We start from the raw sequence: 15,993 nt of genomic DNA, 5'->3' as shown, positions 1-15,993 counted from the left end.
TCTGTAAAATGAAACCGCTGATCTAAGTGACCTTAAAAGTCCTTTTTGGCAAGAAATCCTATTATTTTAATCTGATACATAATTTATAATATGTATAATAACTATTCTGCCTATGGTAATTAGAAGTCAGTGATAAACAGGCAACATAAATAACTATAATCGCAATTTATTTTATACAAGCAATATTTAAATTCTTCTGTTATTTTCAACCAGTGTATATAAACACTTTTAGAGTCTTCAGTTTTTTTCCAATACTAGCATGGACACACTTTAAAAAGACAAAGATTCTCCATCTTACATCCCAATAGCAGGATGTCCCTTACACCTCCTGAATAAACTTCAGGAAATAAGATTCTACAAGATTTATACAACTGAATCTCTCAAACTGTAGTCTATAAATATGTTCAATGGTCTGTAAATCCTGAGAATTTTTAACTTTTATGTTTTCATTTCAATGATGACCTGAAAATATTAGTACAGACATTTTATAACTGAAAACTGCCACATGATGTCAGTGTCTGTTTTCAATCAAATGGTGCCAAGTAGTATCACTTTAATTGTCAGGGACTAATGAGAAAAGAGCAATGGCAGACTTTAAATGTATATGCATTCACACCCAGGTGAGGGCCAAATGATGTCACCCTTTCCAAACAGAAGAAGGTTCTGTAGTAGCTCAAATAGAGAAAAGAGGTGGGAAAGTTGAGTCATCACATGAACTACACTAGAATATATAAATATATACGTGTATATATATATATATTCCAAAAGAACCTGTACCATAAGTTAGATTATTTATATTGCAAGCAATAACTTGATTTAGCAAATTATCATCTATCAGAGTAATTAATTTGAATAGTACTGTGTTGTTTGTAAATGCAACCCATTTTTATGGTTTCATAGTGTGATTTGATATAGTTATTAGCTTGTTTTATAATTCTATTTCTATGACATTAAAATAAAACTGAAGTCAATAATGGGAGTTCATGAGACTATTACTTGCATTTAAAATTGAGTCAATGCCTTAAACTAGTTTGAGGAAATACTGCTTTTATGAGTAGACTACTCTATTCCCTTCCTCCTAATTCCATAAATTTCTGGACTTGTGGTAGCACCAGCCCTGGGTGCTTAGCCTAGGGAGAAGGGAGAAGGGTCCATCCAGATCAGGGGTTGACAAACTATGGCCCATGGGTCAAATCTGGCCCTCCATCTGTTTTTGTAATCAAAGTTTTATTGAACCACAACCATACCCATTTGTTTGCAAATGGTTTATGGATACTTCCAAGCTATAATGGCAGAGCCGAATAGTTGCCACAGAGACAGTACAGTCCACAAAGCATAAAATATTACTATCTGGCCCTTTACAGAAAAAATATGCTGACCAGTGGCCCACAAGAACTAACAGGGCAAAATGAGAATGGGCCCACTGGCATTTGAAAGTCCTAAAGCAAGCAAATGGGAAACAAAGTATTACTGTTTCTGGAAGAGAGAAAGTAAGAGTCTCTCATCTGTAAAATGAAAGTGTTAAATACTAGTTATAAGCTTACAGCATTTTTCAACTGATCATTTGTTAAACTGTATGTGAGGCTCTGTGCTAAGTATTTAATTTAATTCAAAAGAACAACCAGTTTCTATCATCAGGGGAAACTTTTTTTTTAAGTATCATCCCCAAAGTTTTTTTTTTAAAGTTTATTTAAGTAATCTCTACCCCCAACATGGGGCTCAAACTCACAACCCTGAGATCAAGAGTCTCATGCTCCTCTGACTGAGCCAGCCAGGTGCCCCATCCTCTAAATTTCTAAGGATCTATTGAAGACTATCACTATATCACTGTTTTAAAGTTGGGCAAGTCCCCCTGGGAAACTGAAAGACATAAAAGTTACAGTTATACAGGTAGTAAATGGAGGAGTCTAAACTCTAACCAGGTCCATTTGACTCCAAACCCCATGCTAAAAACTACTGTAAACTACAATTCTTCTAATATTGTAAAAGTTTGTGAGGAGAAAAATTCTTCTCACCCAAAATCCTCCAGCAAATAAAAACTATCTTTGAGGTAAGTTTTGGCACAATTTGATTTTTCAGAGACAGCCTCCACAGACATTTAAAAAAATAAGGCATTAAAAACTGTGTGTGTGTGGAGGGGAGGGGTGTATCTCCTCTACTTTCTTACCTGAAATTCTGTGAACCAGAGCACTGGCTGCCACTACTGATCACGCACCAAATCAAAATTTACCCCTAATGTGTCTTTATTAAGGTATATAGAATTCTACTGTCCTAATGCTTTATATACATTTAAAAACATATATAAAATATAAGTTTTAGAGGTAAAAAGTAAATATGGATTTTCCAATTTTTTTTTTTAAGATTTTATTTATTTGACAGAGAGACACAGTGAGAGAGGGAACACAAGCAGGGGGAGTGGGAGAAAGAGAAGCAGGCTTCCCACAGAGCAAGGAGCCCAACCCGACACGGGGCTGGACCCCAGGACCCTGGGATCATGACCTGAGTAGAAGGCAGACGCTTAACGACTGAGCCATCCAAGTGCCCCTGCTTCCAGTGTTTTATTCCAATATCTCAATGTATCATCTTATGTCCACCATATGAACACCCTGCTTTGGAGATCGGTGAAGAAGATAATGCTTTCCCTTCGGCAAGTAGAGATAAGACTTGAAATGCAAATGAACCATAGGACCTAAGATGTTGGTGAAAATAAATTTGCTGAAATGGTGTAAATGATTTGTTTCTTGTTAGAGGAAAAGAGCTAGAATATAGGACTGCACCACAGTGTGGTGGTTGTTGGAATTTGCAGAAGTGTAATTGGCAGCAAAAATCCAACTTGGTGATTCCATCAAACTTGTCTCTACTGCATATTCTCTGAGCAATTGTTTATGTCTCTCATAACAGTATCAATAAATTAGATGGCTTATGGACACTATGTATTTTTTTAATATTGGGTTTCCTAGTTGCCATATTATAAAATAAATGCTTCCTAATTTAAATACACTTAGCACAGTACAAGTTTACCCCTTTTCAAGACTGCAAGACTACCCATATTGGAGCAAATAGTCTTCTTCTGTAGACAATTAAATAAATGGATCTAGTCAAATACATCTAACTTGTACACAGGATTGAGGCATCCCAGTAATATCAAGGGGATGAACGTTAATGTTATTCTCTATTACCTAAACTTTTAGAGGAATCATGTCTATGAAGTCCCAAGAAATTAAATAATTATGGAAACATTTCAATTAAGTAGTAAAAATAGACCATGTGTCTCTTGAAAACTTGTATCTGCTACCATTTTGTTTTAAGACAGAAACATGAGAGGCACCTGGGTGGCTCAGCCGATTAAGCATCTGTCTCTTGATTTTGGCTCAGGTCATGATCTCAGGGTTGTGAGATCGAGTCCATGTCAGGCTCTGTGCTGGGTGTGGAGCCTGCATTTAGGATTGTCTCTCTCCCTCTCCCTCTGCCTCTTCCACCTTCTCCCTCTCTTAAAAAGTAAACAAACAAAAAATAAGACAAGAATATGAACTGAAGCTTAAAATATAATGATATACTTTATTAGTGTCCCAAATATGGTGAAATGGATCAAATATCTCACAAACGTCATAAAAAAGAAAGCTGTATAGGTATAAGGTCCTTAGTGTAATGAATCATAAAAAGCTTTAAAAAGATGTTAGTATAACAAAATGTCAGAGGGGGAAATGGCCCTGCCTTGGTTTGCAGCTTACACATACTCTGGATATTCTCCTAAGTTACTACCTGAACATCTTAAAACTTGGAAGAGGATCGAGTCACCCATGGCCACCAAATGTCAGAACTTTAACACCCTTGGGGGCCCTAAAAGTCCCTAAAATTTAGAATTTTACGTGCTATATACTACTCCTTCTTCATCCCATTAAAGAAAAAAAAAGTTAGTGAAGTGTATATCCTATATAAACTATTCCAAAGAGCTTCTTTTTGTGACTTTCCACAGAACTAATAAAATATCTAGATCTAAATCTCAATTGAAATCATAATAACTTGTTATACAACACTAATGAAAAAAGAACAAAAGAAGACCTTGAGAGGTCAGTTTTTCTTCAACCCTGAGGGAGGACGTTTCTTCTTACATCCTTACAAATCAATAAATTATCTCCAGAAAGAAGGCATGAATTTAAAATACAAGTTACTGATTTAACTTTTGAGGTTAAAACTATCTGAACTCAAACTGAGACATTTCAGCTTTTTAGAAATTTGCCTCCGCATTTTCATTAAGGATTACTATATTTCCAGCAATCATTAATGTGCTGGCAGTGTTCAAAAACTGTCTAAGTATAATTAACTTTATAGACAAAGGTATTAGTTAAAAAAAAAAAAAGGAAACATGTTTCAGAAAGAAGAATTAGCAAGAGGCTAATGATTGGGTTATGGTTCTTACCTATAAGTCTTCAGCAACTTGCTCCTATAACTCAACTGGAAAAAACCTACAAAACTGATTTTGAGGCTAGTATAATACAACATAAAATAAAACTTCAACAACTTGATATTGTCCCATAAATTCTGAAGACAACAGCAATTTTTTTAAAAAGAAGGCTGTTAGGCCAAACTTGAACTGCTGAAATAAAGTTAACTGATCTTTTTTTTAAGTTAACTGATTAAACACACTTGGTAATTCTCTTTTCCTTGAGGTAACAGAAAGTTAATATCAAAGAAGAAAGTTCTGAATCATAAGAGATCCTCTAGTGTAAGTGCTTCATTTGCTTTTTGTTGTTTCTTGAGGAAAAATTAACATATAATTTTAAAAACACGCCCTGTTTGGGTGTACAGTTCTGAGTTTCAAAGAACTTACACACTCACGTAGCCACACCACGATCAATACATTGACCATTCCCATCATGCCAAAAAGTTTCCTCATACCCACTCGTAGTCAATCTCCTCACCTTGCCACTCTGAGCCCCTGAAACCACAAACCTGATTCTCACTTCCATAACTTTGCCCTTTGCAGAATGTCATAAAACAAATCATAAAATGTAGCCATTTGAGTCTGGCTTCTTTCATTTAATACAATGCTTTTGAGACTCATCCCTGTTGTTTATATCAGTAGTTTGTTCCTTCTTATTGCTGAGTGGTATTCTGCTAGATGAATATTCCATTACTTGAATATGAATTTCTTTATTCATTCACCAGCTGATAAATATTCACGTTGTTTGTGGTATTTGGTGATAGTGAATAAAAGTACTAAAAACATTTTCATACAGATTTTTGCAGGAATATAATTTCTGAGCATTAAAAAAAAAAATACCTAGGAGAGACTGCTGAGTCACATAATTGAAATGTTTAACTGTACAAAAAACTGCCGAAGTGTTTTCCAGAGTGGCTACACCATTCAGCATTTCCATCAGCACGGATGAGAGTTGGAGCTGCTCCACCCCCTCGTCAGCATCTGGCATAGTTAGGGTTTTGGTTTTGGTTTCTGAACAATTCTAATAGGTGTATAACAGTATTTCGTTATGATTTTAATTTGCATTTCCCTAACAACTAATGATTGAGCATCTTTTTATGTGCTTATTTGCCATCTGTATATCTTCTTTGAAGTGTTTATTCACATCTTTTGCCCATTTAAAACATTAGACTGTTACTGAATTTTCATAGTTCTTATATTTCTAGTAAACAGTACTTTAACATATAAGTTATATAAATATTAACTGCCACTCTGTGGTTTGTCTCTTCATTTTCTTAAGAGTATCTGCAAAGAGTAGAAGTGTTAATTTATTTTACAGTTCCTGTTTTTGTATCACTAAGAAATCTCTGCCTTGCTCAAAGTGACAAAGATTTTCTCCTGTGTTTTCTTCTAGAAGTTTTATAGTTTTAGGTTTTATGTTATAGTGGATGATCCATTTGGAATTAGGTTTGTGCAATGTGTGAAGAATTGGTCAAGGTTTGTTTCTTACAAATAGATATCCAATTGTTCTAGCACCATTTGTTGAAAAACTATCCCTTTTCCATTAAATTACCTTACCTTCTTTGTTCAAAATTAACTGACCATAATCCATTTATTTTCTGGACTCTCTGTTCCACTGACCTGGGAATCTACCTTATCATCAATATAACACTGTCTTAATACTGTGGCTTTCTAGTAAGTCTTGAATTCAGAGAGTGGAAGTCCTCTATATTTCCCTTTTTATAAACTTTTGGCTATTCCCAGTCTTCTGCTTTTCCACATAAATTTGACAACTGCCTTGTTGATTTCTACCAAAAAGCCTACCGGGATTTTCACTGGGATGTGTGTTAAATACAAAGAGCCATTTGGAAAGAAATGACATCTTGAGAATATTGAATCTTCAATTCATAAGCATGATATGTTTCCATTTATCTAGGTCTTCTTTGATTTCTCTCATCAATGTTCTGTAGTTTTCAGCATAAAAATATTAGATATATTTTGTCTTATTTATCACTAAGTATTTCATGTTCTTGGTGCTCTTATAAAAGGCACACGTTTTCAATTTCAATTTCCAATTGTTCATTACTAGCATATAGAAAAGCAAGTGATTTCTGTATAACCCATATCCTGCAACCATGCTAAAATCACTTGTTAGATCTAGTAGCTTTATTTTTTGTGTAGAATCTATGAATTTTCTACTAAAATTATATGATCTTATTTCTTCTTTCCTAACTGGAATGTACTTAAATTATTTTTCTTGCCATATTATGCTGGCTAGGATCTACAGCACATTGCTGATTAGAAATAGTAATAGTGAGCTATCTTATCCTTGCTCCCAATCTTAGGATAGATACAGAAAGACTGTATTTTACCACAAAGTATAAGTTAGGTATGATGTTAGCTGAAGGGTTTTGTAGATGCCCTTTATCAAGCTGAGAAAGTTCCCATCTACTCCTGCTTTGTTGAGAGTTTTCATCATGAACAGCTGATGAATTTTGTTGACTGCTTTTCTTTCCTGCATCTACTGAGATCGTTTTTTTTAATATGTTGATGTGATAGATTTTATATCATAATGTTGCATTCAAAATCTATCTTGCATTCCTGAAAGCTCCACTCAGTCCCTTCTTATTTATTGCTGGATTTAATTTCCTAATACTTTGTTAAGGATTTCTGTGTTTATGTTTATAATGGACATTGGTCTATAGTTTTCTTGTAAATTTTTAGGAAGACTTGTATAGAATTGATATTTCTCCTTTAAATGTTTGGTAGATATTACCAGTAAAACCTTTTGGACCTAGAGTTTTCTTTGTGAGATTTTTAACTACAGATTCAATTTTTTAACAGTTACAGGACGATTTAAGTTATCTATTTCTTTCTCAGTAAGTAGTTTGTGTCTTTCAAAGCATTTGCTCATTTCATCTCAGTTATCAAACTTAATGGAATAAAGCTATTCATAACATTCTCTTATTATCGTTTAATGTCTACAGGATCTATAGGGATATCCCCTCTTTCTTTTTTTTTTTTTAAGATTTTATTTATTTGGCAGAGAGAGAGACAGTGAGAGAGGGAACACAAGCAGGGGGAGTGGGAGAGGGAGAAGCAGGCTTCCCGCTGAGCAGGGAGCCCGATGCGGGGCTCGATCCCAGGACCCTGGGATCATGACCTGAGCCAAAGGCAGACGCTAAACTACTGAGCCACCCAGGCACCCCTCCCCTCTTTCATTCTTCATATTACTAATTTGTTTTTTCTTTTTCTCTTGGTCAATTTGCATAAAGTTTTATCAATTTTATTGGTCTTCTCAAAACACTAGCATTTTATCTCATTGATTTTTTCTCTATTGGTTTTGTTTTCAATTATATTGATTTCTGCTCTTTATTATTTCCTTCCTTCTGTTTATGTTAGGTTTAATTTATTCTTCTTTTTCTATTTCTTACAAGCTTAGATATTGATTTGTAACCTTTCTTTCTCATATAAGCATTTAATTGTATAAATTTCCCTGTAAGCACTGACTTAGCCACATTTCACAAATTTTGATATGTTGTATTTTCATTTTGATTTACTTGAAAATATTTTCTAAGTTCTCTTGTGATTTATTCTTTGACACATAGGTTATTTAGAAGTGTTTTGCTTAATTACCAAATATTTGGGGATTTTCCAGATATGTTTGTATTAATGATTTCTAATTTATTCTTCCTGTGGGTCAAAAAACATACACTGTACCATTTCAACCTTTTAAATCTGTTTAGTTTTATTTTATGGCCCAGAATACTGTCTATCTTCATGAATATCTCATGTGTACCTGAATGAAATGTACATTCTGTAAGCAGTGAGTGGAATGTTTTGTAAATGTCAATTAGCTCAAGTTGGTTATGTTATTCAGGTCTTCTGACTCTCTGGATTTAATTTGCTAACATTTTGTCTATTTTATCAATCACTGAGAGAGAAGATTGAAATCTTCATGCATGCATGCAGGCATCCTTGCATACAGGCATCCTTGCATACAAACATTTACAAATATATATAATGTGACATTCAAAATTAAGTATAGATTATACTTTTAGCTTTTCCCTACTTATTAAAAGTATTGCATGTTCACTGAAAAGAAATTTTAAAATTCAATAAAGTACTCATCCCACCACCTAAGGTGATTTTACTCTTTACTCTTATTTGAATGAAATGATATCTAGAGTGTCAAAGTACCAGACATGGTCCTGGCCCTATCCACCATCTCAGGAATGCTTGGCTTCCTGCCCACTCCTCAGAGGCCATTAGACATTCATTTATCATAGTTCTACTAAACTGAAATAGAATCTTTTCTACTTCCTGGCTTTCTGATACTATATAGATCTACAGATCTGATATATATAGATCTCTAAAGACTTTTCCAAGCTTAAGAATCTTAAGAATTCTTTTTCTTCCTATAAGATGCCAGGGTAATCTGAGTATAGCTCCTATATGATAAGACATTCTGCTATCTAATATTATATTTTATTACTATTAGAAATAATAAACAATATTAAAGATAGGATCAATATAAGGCTAAAAGCAAATATTAAATATTTAAGTATAATACCAATATATGTAAGATTAATTCAAGTCCAAAGAGAAAAGGAATATCTGCAATTCATACATTTGAAAATATTTACTGAGTGTGCGTTAAGCACTGTTCCTCCTGCTGAGAAAAAAGTAGTGAAGAAAGTAGACAGTCCCCGTGACCACTCTACAGGGTGGAGGAGATACACACACAATCACCATAAATATATAACATGCTAGAAGGTGAAAACTGTAACGAAGAAACATAAAGCATAATAAGGGAGATGGGTAGGCAGGGAGTGTGGTTAATACTTACATGGTCAGGAAAGTCCCCATTAATAAGATGACAGGAGAGAAGAAATCATATGGATATTCAGAAGGGGAAATACTCCAGACTGAGGAATAACAAACACTTCTCGAGGCAGGAATGGTTGTTGGAAGGTTTGAGGAACTATAAAGAGGCATATGGTCTGTGATTTTGAAAGGGATAATAAATTAGAAAGTGACATATTGTTTTCAGCTAGCTAGTTCCATGTGGAGTCACCTATTCAAAGTACAGCTTAAAAACCTAAAAGTTCATGATTTTTCATTTAAATGAGGTAATTAGGCTAGGAAAATTCCCACACTTCCTAAAGGAAGTATTTTTCAAAATCCTTTTTTTTTTAAAGATTTTATTTATTTGAGAGAGAGAGAATGAGAGAGAGAGCACATGAGAGGGGGGAGGGTCAGAGGGAGAAGCAGGCTCCCCGCTGAGCAGGGAGCCCGATGCGGGACTCGATCCAGGGACTCCAGGATCATGACCTGAGCCGAAGGCAGTCACCCAACCAACTGAGCCACCCAGGTGCCCCAAAATCCTTCTAAAATGAATACTAATTTGTCACAAAAACCACTACAATCCTGTGTTACAGAAGTGCATGTTATATTCTGCATTTATCTCTAAAGAGAAAAACAAAGGCAAAGACAGAGAGATATGGAAATAATAAGAAATAATAAGTACCTATTCTTTCAGAGGGCACTAATAAAAACAAAGAAAAGCAGAGCCCTTTTCTCACTCAGGAAAATAACTTACCTCAGAAAAAAAATGAAAACATTAGCCTACAATTACTATTTAAAAGCAAATAAATACAACTTTTAAAAAGTGAATTTTCATATTTCATATAGGATTAAGTCAAGCAACCACTATGAATTAATAAAATAAGTATACATCCTTAACTTTTCCATTTAATCAAGTAACCCTACAAAATATTTTTAAATTCCCTTGGCCAGGGAAAACATGAATTTGGATTTATCATTTTAACCAACTACAATAAAATTTAAAAGATGAGCATCATCCGGGATAAACTTTACAGCCCTTGACTTCACCAGGAATTACATCATGTAATCCAAAATACGAATTAAAAAGCCATTAAGAAATTTAGACCTTTTTATATGTCACATTTTCTCCTTTGACTTCTTGCTTGGGTTTATAAATCTCAAAGGCTGTGCGGTAGTTTACCATCTTGGTACATATTACAAAGATCCAAGCTTTTAATTTTCCAAACACGAATCTAAAAATTATAAAATCATAACTAAATCTTACCTCAGTTTAAGGAATTGTCTTATTTTCTGTTGAGATGATGTCTGGCTAAAATTGAAAAGCCTGACAATACTAAATGTTGCTGGGGCTGCAGAATAAGCAGAACTCTCCTATGCACTGCTACTGGGAAAGCAAACAGTACACACTTACACCTTGTAGCTTAACCACCGCAAACCCTTGCAAGATACCCACATCTTCAGATTTACTCATCACAATCCCCACTATGGAAAGTGGGGTCAACAGTAATCTCTCAAGGTCTCCTTACTGACACTTTCATCACTATCACTCCCAATACTTTAAAATGTGATAGTCAACCTCTGGCCATTTGGAGCAAACCAAATCCTACAGAGTACAAGACAGCACCGAACATAATAACATAATATCTAAATCTAAAATATTTATAAAACTGACAAATATTGCCATAAAAGGAACTACAGAAATAGACCTAGGCAATTTCATGTAGTTTTAGTAGTTAATGTTTACCTCGATGTGACAAAAGTAATACAAAAACATACACAGAGAGTCAACAAGTCAACAATGAGATTGAGAAAAGGACTGACCACATAGGAACTTTTACAAACAACATTTAAATCTGCTCCAGACGCCTACTGTGAAAAAGATAATCTCAACAGATGAACAAACTTAAGAAGATGGTGATATTTATTATAGCAATTAGACTATGCTACCTTTAACACATCATCTGTTTTACATTTTCTTCTAATTATATTAGTTGATATTTTAAGTCAGTGAACGTAACATAAAAGAAAACAAAGAAAAAGAAAAAAAGAGAGAAAAAGAAAAAACTTACCGGGATTGAAAATTCCTCAGCCAAATACTTCAAGGAGGCCGCTTCTCTTGCCAAGAACTTGTTTCTTTCTCTCATGTTGCCCTGAAGTTGTGTATCAAACTCCTTTCTTACCACAGAAGCAACAGAGTCAATAATTACAAGTTTAACTCCCTTTGAAATAATTTCTTCTTCCAAAGATTCAATCCTGTAAAAGCAGAATTTGCAAAATAGTAGATAAATTTAAGATATAATATAAAACAGGGTATTGCAAAGATTAACCAACTTAAAAACAATGACAACAAATTGTTCTTTCCTAAGTTACAGTAATGACTGCAAGTATTCAATAATCATAACTTATTTCCAGCTCTTCTATACATATAGCACTCTTTTGAAAATGCACCAACATGTTTTCATTTAGTTTCATTCTCTGGCTCTCCTACGATACTACTAATTTTAGGATAAAACTGCTTATCATAGCCCATCTCCAAAATGGCCCCCATTTACTCCCACCTTGTATTGATAGACAGCCTTGTGCAGTCCCCTCCCACATTTACCAGGGTTGGTCTACATGACCAACTGCATATGACAAAATGATGGTATATCACTTCTAAGGGTAAGTTATAAAAGACTACAGATGCCATCTTGGGCTCTCTCTCACATGCCCACTCTCTCAGATCCCTCTCTCTGGGGGAGACAGGTTGACATGTTGTTAACAGCCCTATGGAGAGGCCCACATGGTAAGGAACAAAGGCCTCTAGCTAACAGCCAGCAAGGAAGGGCGGCCTTCCAGCAACTACACAAGTAACCTTGGAATTCTCCAAGATTCTCCAGTCCTCTTTGAGCCTTGAGATGACCACAGCCCTGGCCAACAGCTTGACTGCAACCTCTCCTGAAAACCCAAGCCAGAAACACAGCTAAACCACTCCCAGATATCTAAGCCTCTGCTACTACGTGAGATAATACATGTTTGCTGTTTTACGCTGCTGAATTTGGGGGATAACCTGTCAATGGAACAATAGATAATTAATATACCACTTAAATAATTAATTAAATCTAAAACATTTCACTCATTCAATTTGTTTTCATTTTTAAAGAAATACTTCATCCAATAGACTGTAGCAAATAAAGAACACTGAAATAATTACTTCCCATAACCCTAATACATATGTAGAGACTTTTTTTTCACTCAACTGAGAACATAAAAAACAAAAAATAAATCTTCAAAGTATTTCTAACATACCAAAATCTAAAGCAGCATACCTTTGCAGAACTTCATCACAGCTGAGTTCCCGATAAAGATGAACCTTACTGCTTGTCAAAAGTAATTTTTCTTCAGTGTTAAAATATCTGGGAAAACGAGATTCTGCTATCTCAACCAGTCTGTAGGGAAGAAAAATAGCACAAGTGAAAATAGGTAATGATATTTAAGGCCATAATGCTGAACTTCTGAATTTTACTTAGGAAATTCATAAGCCACAAGTAACACCAGAACAAAAATAGAACAGGTATAAGCAAAACAAGCCTTCCTTTATAAGCACTAAAAGAGGTTAGCAGTCACAGCATGAGACCAGCAAGGGCTTTCAGATCTCATCTAAGGTTAAGTAAGTAACAATGTCTCTGAAGTTTATCTTCGTAGGAATAGATATATCTTTTAATAAGTGATAATTTGGCTAGCAGCTATAAGATTTGTTTAGTAAATAAGAAAAATTATTTCATCATCATGAATGAAAGAAATATATTTGAACAAATATATATTATCATTCTAACAAATATCAGTAAGTCTCCATGTCTCAGAACAGAAAAATATGCTTTCTCAATTAAAAATATATACAAAATAAATATATCTAATAGCTTCTTGGTAAACAGGAAATTATTTTCTAAACAAATGGATATTGTCTAATATTCCCTTAGTAGAGAAAAAAGGATTTTCTACATTATGAACTCAAAGCCAGATCTAATGCATGGGGTAGGCCAAGTGTACGAGAGTGACAAGGCCAAACAAATGCAAATATCATTAATCGCTTAAGACATGGAGCTCAGTACCAGGAAATTCAAATATTTCTGGTTAAAAATATAAAAGTGTAAATCTTTGAGTATAACCGTCTCCTATTTAAAATAATACTTTATCAGCCTGATACTTAACCATCCAAAGATGACTGCCAGGAAGGACTATAAACACAAAAATCACCCTACACTTTATGTTCCATTTAAAGACGCCAAAGTACAAAGAACAGTGTTTTCATTTCTAGATAGTTAATGAGTCCCAAGAAGAGGCTAGAACTTTAAAGAGATAAAATAAATTCCTCACATATATTATAATCAGAATGAAAAAGAAAAATCTAAAATAGAGAAAGGGAGAAAACTGGTCAATAATATTTTTTAAAGTATATTTTGAACAATTTAAAAAAAGGCATCATTAGGTTGAACAGGAAAAGGAAAAATTACTTTACTAAAAGATGTGTAAAGACTGAGAACAAAATGGATCAAATGAGCATTCAGGGAAGTGCATGAGAGAGACAGGGTGGAATAAAGGAGGAAATGAGGTAAGCGATGAAAGCAGGAAAAAATGAGACAACTGGCACAGACAGGACAGGCATACCTAAGGATTTGAGGAAAATGTGTAAATTTCTTGATTAGGGCAACTATTTGCCGAGTTTGGGGCTGGTCAGAGAAGTCAGCTAAAAGCTCTGACACTTGGGACCCACTGATTTTTAATAAGATAGGTATGGCAACATCTGCCAGAAACATGAAGTTTTTCAAAATTGGATGCCTGGTTGATTAGGTACTGAATACTCATCTCAATCAGTGAGTAGCTAACTCATCAGCAACAACAAATGACAGACAATAATAATTTTCTGCCTTCAACCCTTGGCTGAATTTCAACTGATGCCTCGAGTGGTAAAAAGCTCTGGAACTTATTACTGCTCTCTCATTCAATTAAGGCCCCTCAGAAGGAAGGTGGTCAATGTATGGACACAAAGTGACTTTATCCACAGTTACCATGTGAAATAACTGTATCAAATGATTATTTACATACCAGTATGCTATAATTTTCTATAATCAGTTTCTCCTAGTATTTTTATTTTAGAAAAGATATCTAAAAATATATATAAATCAAAAACCAAATACAAATGTAGTATCTATATGCCTCACATTAATTATAGCAATTTCTTGTGACAATCTTCATCACAAAGAGCTTTCCTGGCTAGAGTAACAACAGAAAAGATCCTATTTTTTGCTCCCAGACATTAATTACATAAAATTTGAAAGCAATGCCATCTAGTGGATGTCTTTTTCATAAAAAGTATTCTTTTCACGTATGCACTTAAGTTTCATTCATTCAAAACATATTTATTGAGGGGCGCTTGGGTGGCTCAGTTGGTTAGGCATCCAATTCTTGGTTTTGGCTCAGGTCACGATCTCATGGTTGTGGGATCAAGCCCCGTGTCAGGCTCTGTGCTCAGTGTGGAGTCTGCTTCAGATTCTCTCTCCCTCTCCCTCTCACTCACTCTCTCTCTCTCTCGAATAAATAAATACTTTTTTTAAAAAGCATATTTACTTAAGACCTATATGCCAGGCACCATTCTAGGTGCTAAGGATGGGACAATGGACAACAACAACAAAAACAAAAAAAACTTCCCTCATGGAACTTACAGTTTACTGAGAGAGACAAATACATATTATATACATCAGGTAATAAGTGCTCTAAAGAAAAATAAACCAGAATGAGGGAACAGATTGTGAAAGATGGAAGCAAGTACTATTTTATGTAAAGTGGTCTGGGAAAGCCTCTTTAATAAGGTGAATTTGAACAATGGTTTAAGGGAGATGAGAAAATGAACAATTTGATATCCAGTGGAAGAGTGCATAGGAAAAGAGGATTATATATAACAAGTGCCTAGGGTGATCGAGGAATAACAAACAAGGAGGCTAACGTAGCTGGAACACAGGAAACAAGGAGAATAAAAGGAAATAAGGTCAGGGCGCCTGGGTGGCTCAGTTGGTTAAGCCTCTGCCTGCAGCTGAGGTCATGATCCCAGTGTCCTGGGATCAAGTCCTGCATCGGGCTCCCTGCTCAACCGGGGAGCCTGCTTCCCCCTCTGCATCTGCCCCTCCCCCCTCCTTATGCTTCCTCTTGCTCTCTCTCAAATAAATAAAAATCTTTTTCAAAACTTAATTAATTAACTGAAAAGGAAATAAGGTCAGAGTGCTAGCCGGGGGCCAGGATTACGCAAGATCCTTAGGTCTGTGGTATTTTGTTTAGATAGATATTATTTAGTAAAATAAGAAATCTGGAAGCAGAACTGATATGATCTGACTTTTTTTTTTTTTAAGAACCACTCTATCAGATTTGGAAAAGAGGCTATACATGGGGCACGGGTGAAAGCAAAACCAGCTAGTACCGTAGTCCAGATAGGAGATGATGGTGACTTGACCTGGAGAAGAGCTCAGCTCATTAGAAGTCACTGATATGAGGAATTCTTAATGTCAGGAAACAGACTGAGGGCTGCTGGAGTAGTGGGGGGCGGGAGGGATGGGGTGGCTGGGTGATAGACATTGGGGAGGGTATGTGCTATGGTGAGCGCTGTGAACTGTGTAAGACTGATGAATCACAGACCTGTACCTCTGAAACAAATAATACATTATATGTTAAAAAAAAAAAAAAAAAGAAGG

General features: G+C 35.0%; 1 protein-coding gene and 1 long non-coding RNA gene across 8 annotated transcripts in view; one reads left to right on the top strand and one right to left on the bottom strand.

Moving 5' to 3' along the window:
• Window positions 1–15,993, bottom strand: part of RAD51B (RAD51 paralog B) — a 630,999-nt gene that overhangs the window by 578,380 nt on the left and 36,626 nt on the right. For all 5 annotated transcript variants that reach the window (XM_073895412.1, XM_025869819.2, XM_025869821.2 and 2 more), the window contains exons 6-7: window positions 12,580–12,699; window positions 11,341–11,524 (exon numbers count right to left, since the gene is read on the bottom strand). In XM_073895412.1, coding sequence (XP_073751513.1) covers window positions 11,341–11,524; window positions 12,580–12,699 — 304 coding nt within the window. The remainder of the gene's footprint in view (window positions 1–11,340; window positions 11,525–12,579; window positions 12,700–15,993) is intronic.
• LOC141373266 (uncharacterized) overlaps window positions 1–15,993 on the top strand; it is a 51,400-nt gene that overhangs the window by 4,424 nt on the left and 30,983 nt on the right. The window lies entirely within an intron of this gene.

The sequence above is a fragment of the Callorhinus ursinus genome, unplaced genomic scaffold, assembly GCF_003265705.2.
Source record: "Callorhinus ursinus isolate GAN/ISIS: 27379988/994484 unplaced genomic scaffold, GSC_fseal_2.0 scaffold8, whole genome shotgun sequence".
Taxonomy (NCBI): Eukaryota; Metazoa; Chordata; class Mammalia; order Carnivora; family Otariidae; genus Callorhinus; species Callorhinus ursinus.
Note: the sequence above shows the minus strand (reverse complement) of the source record. Positions and strands in the feature narration are given on the sequence as shown.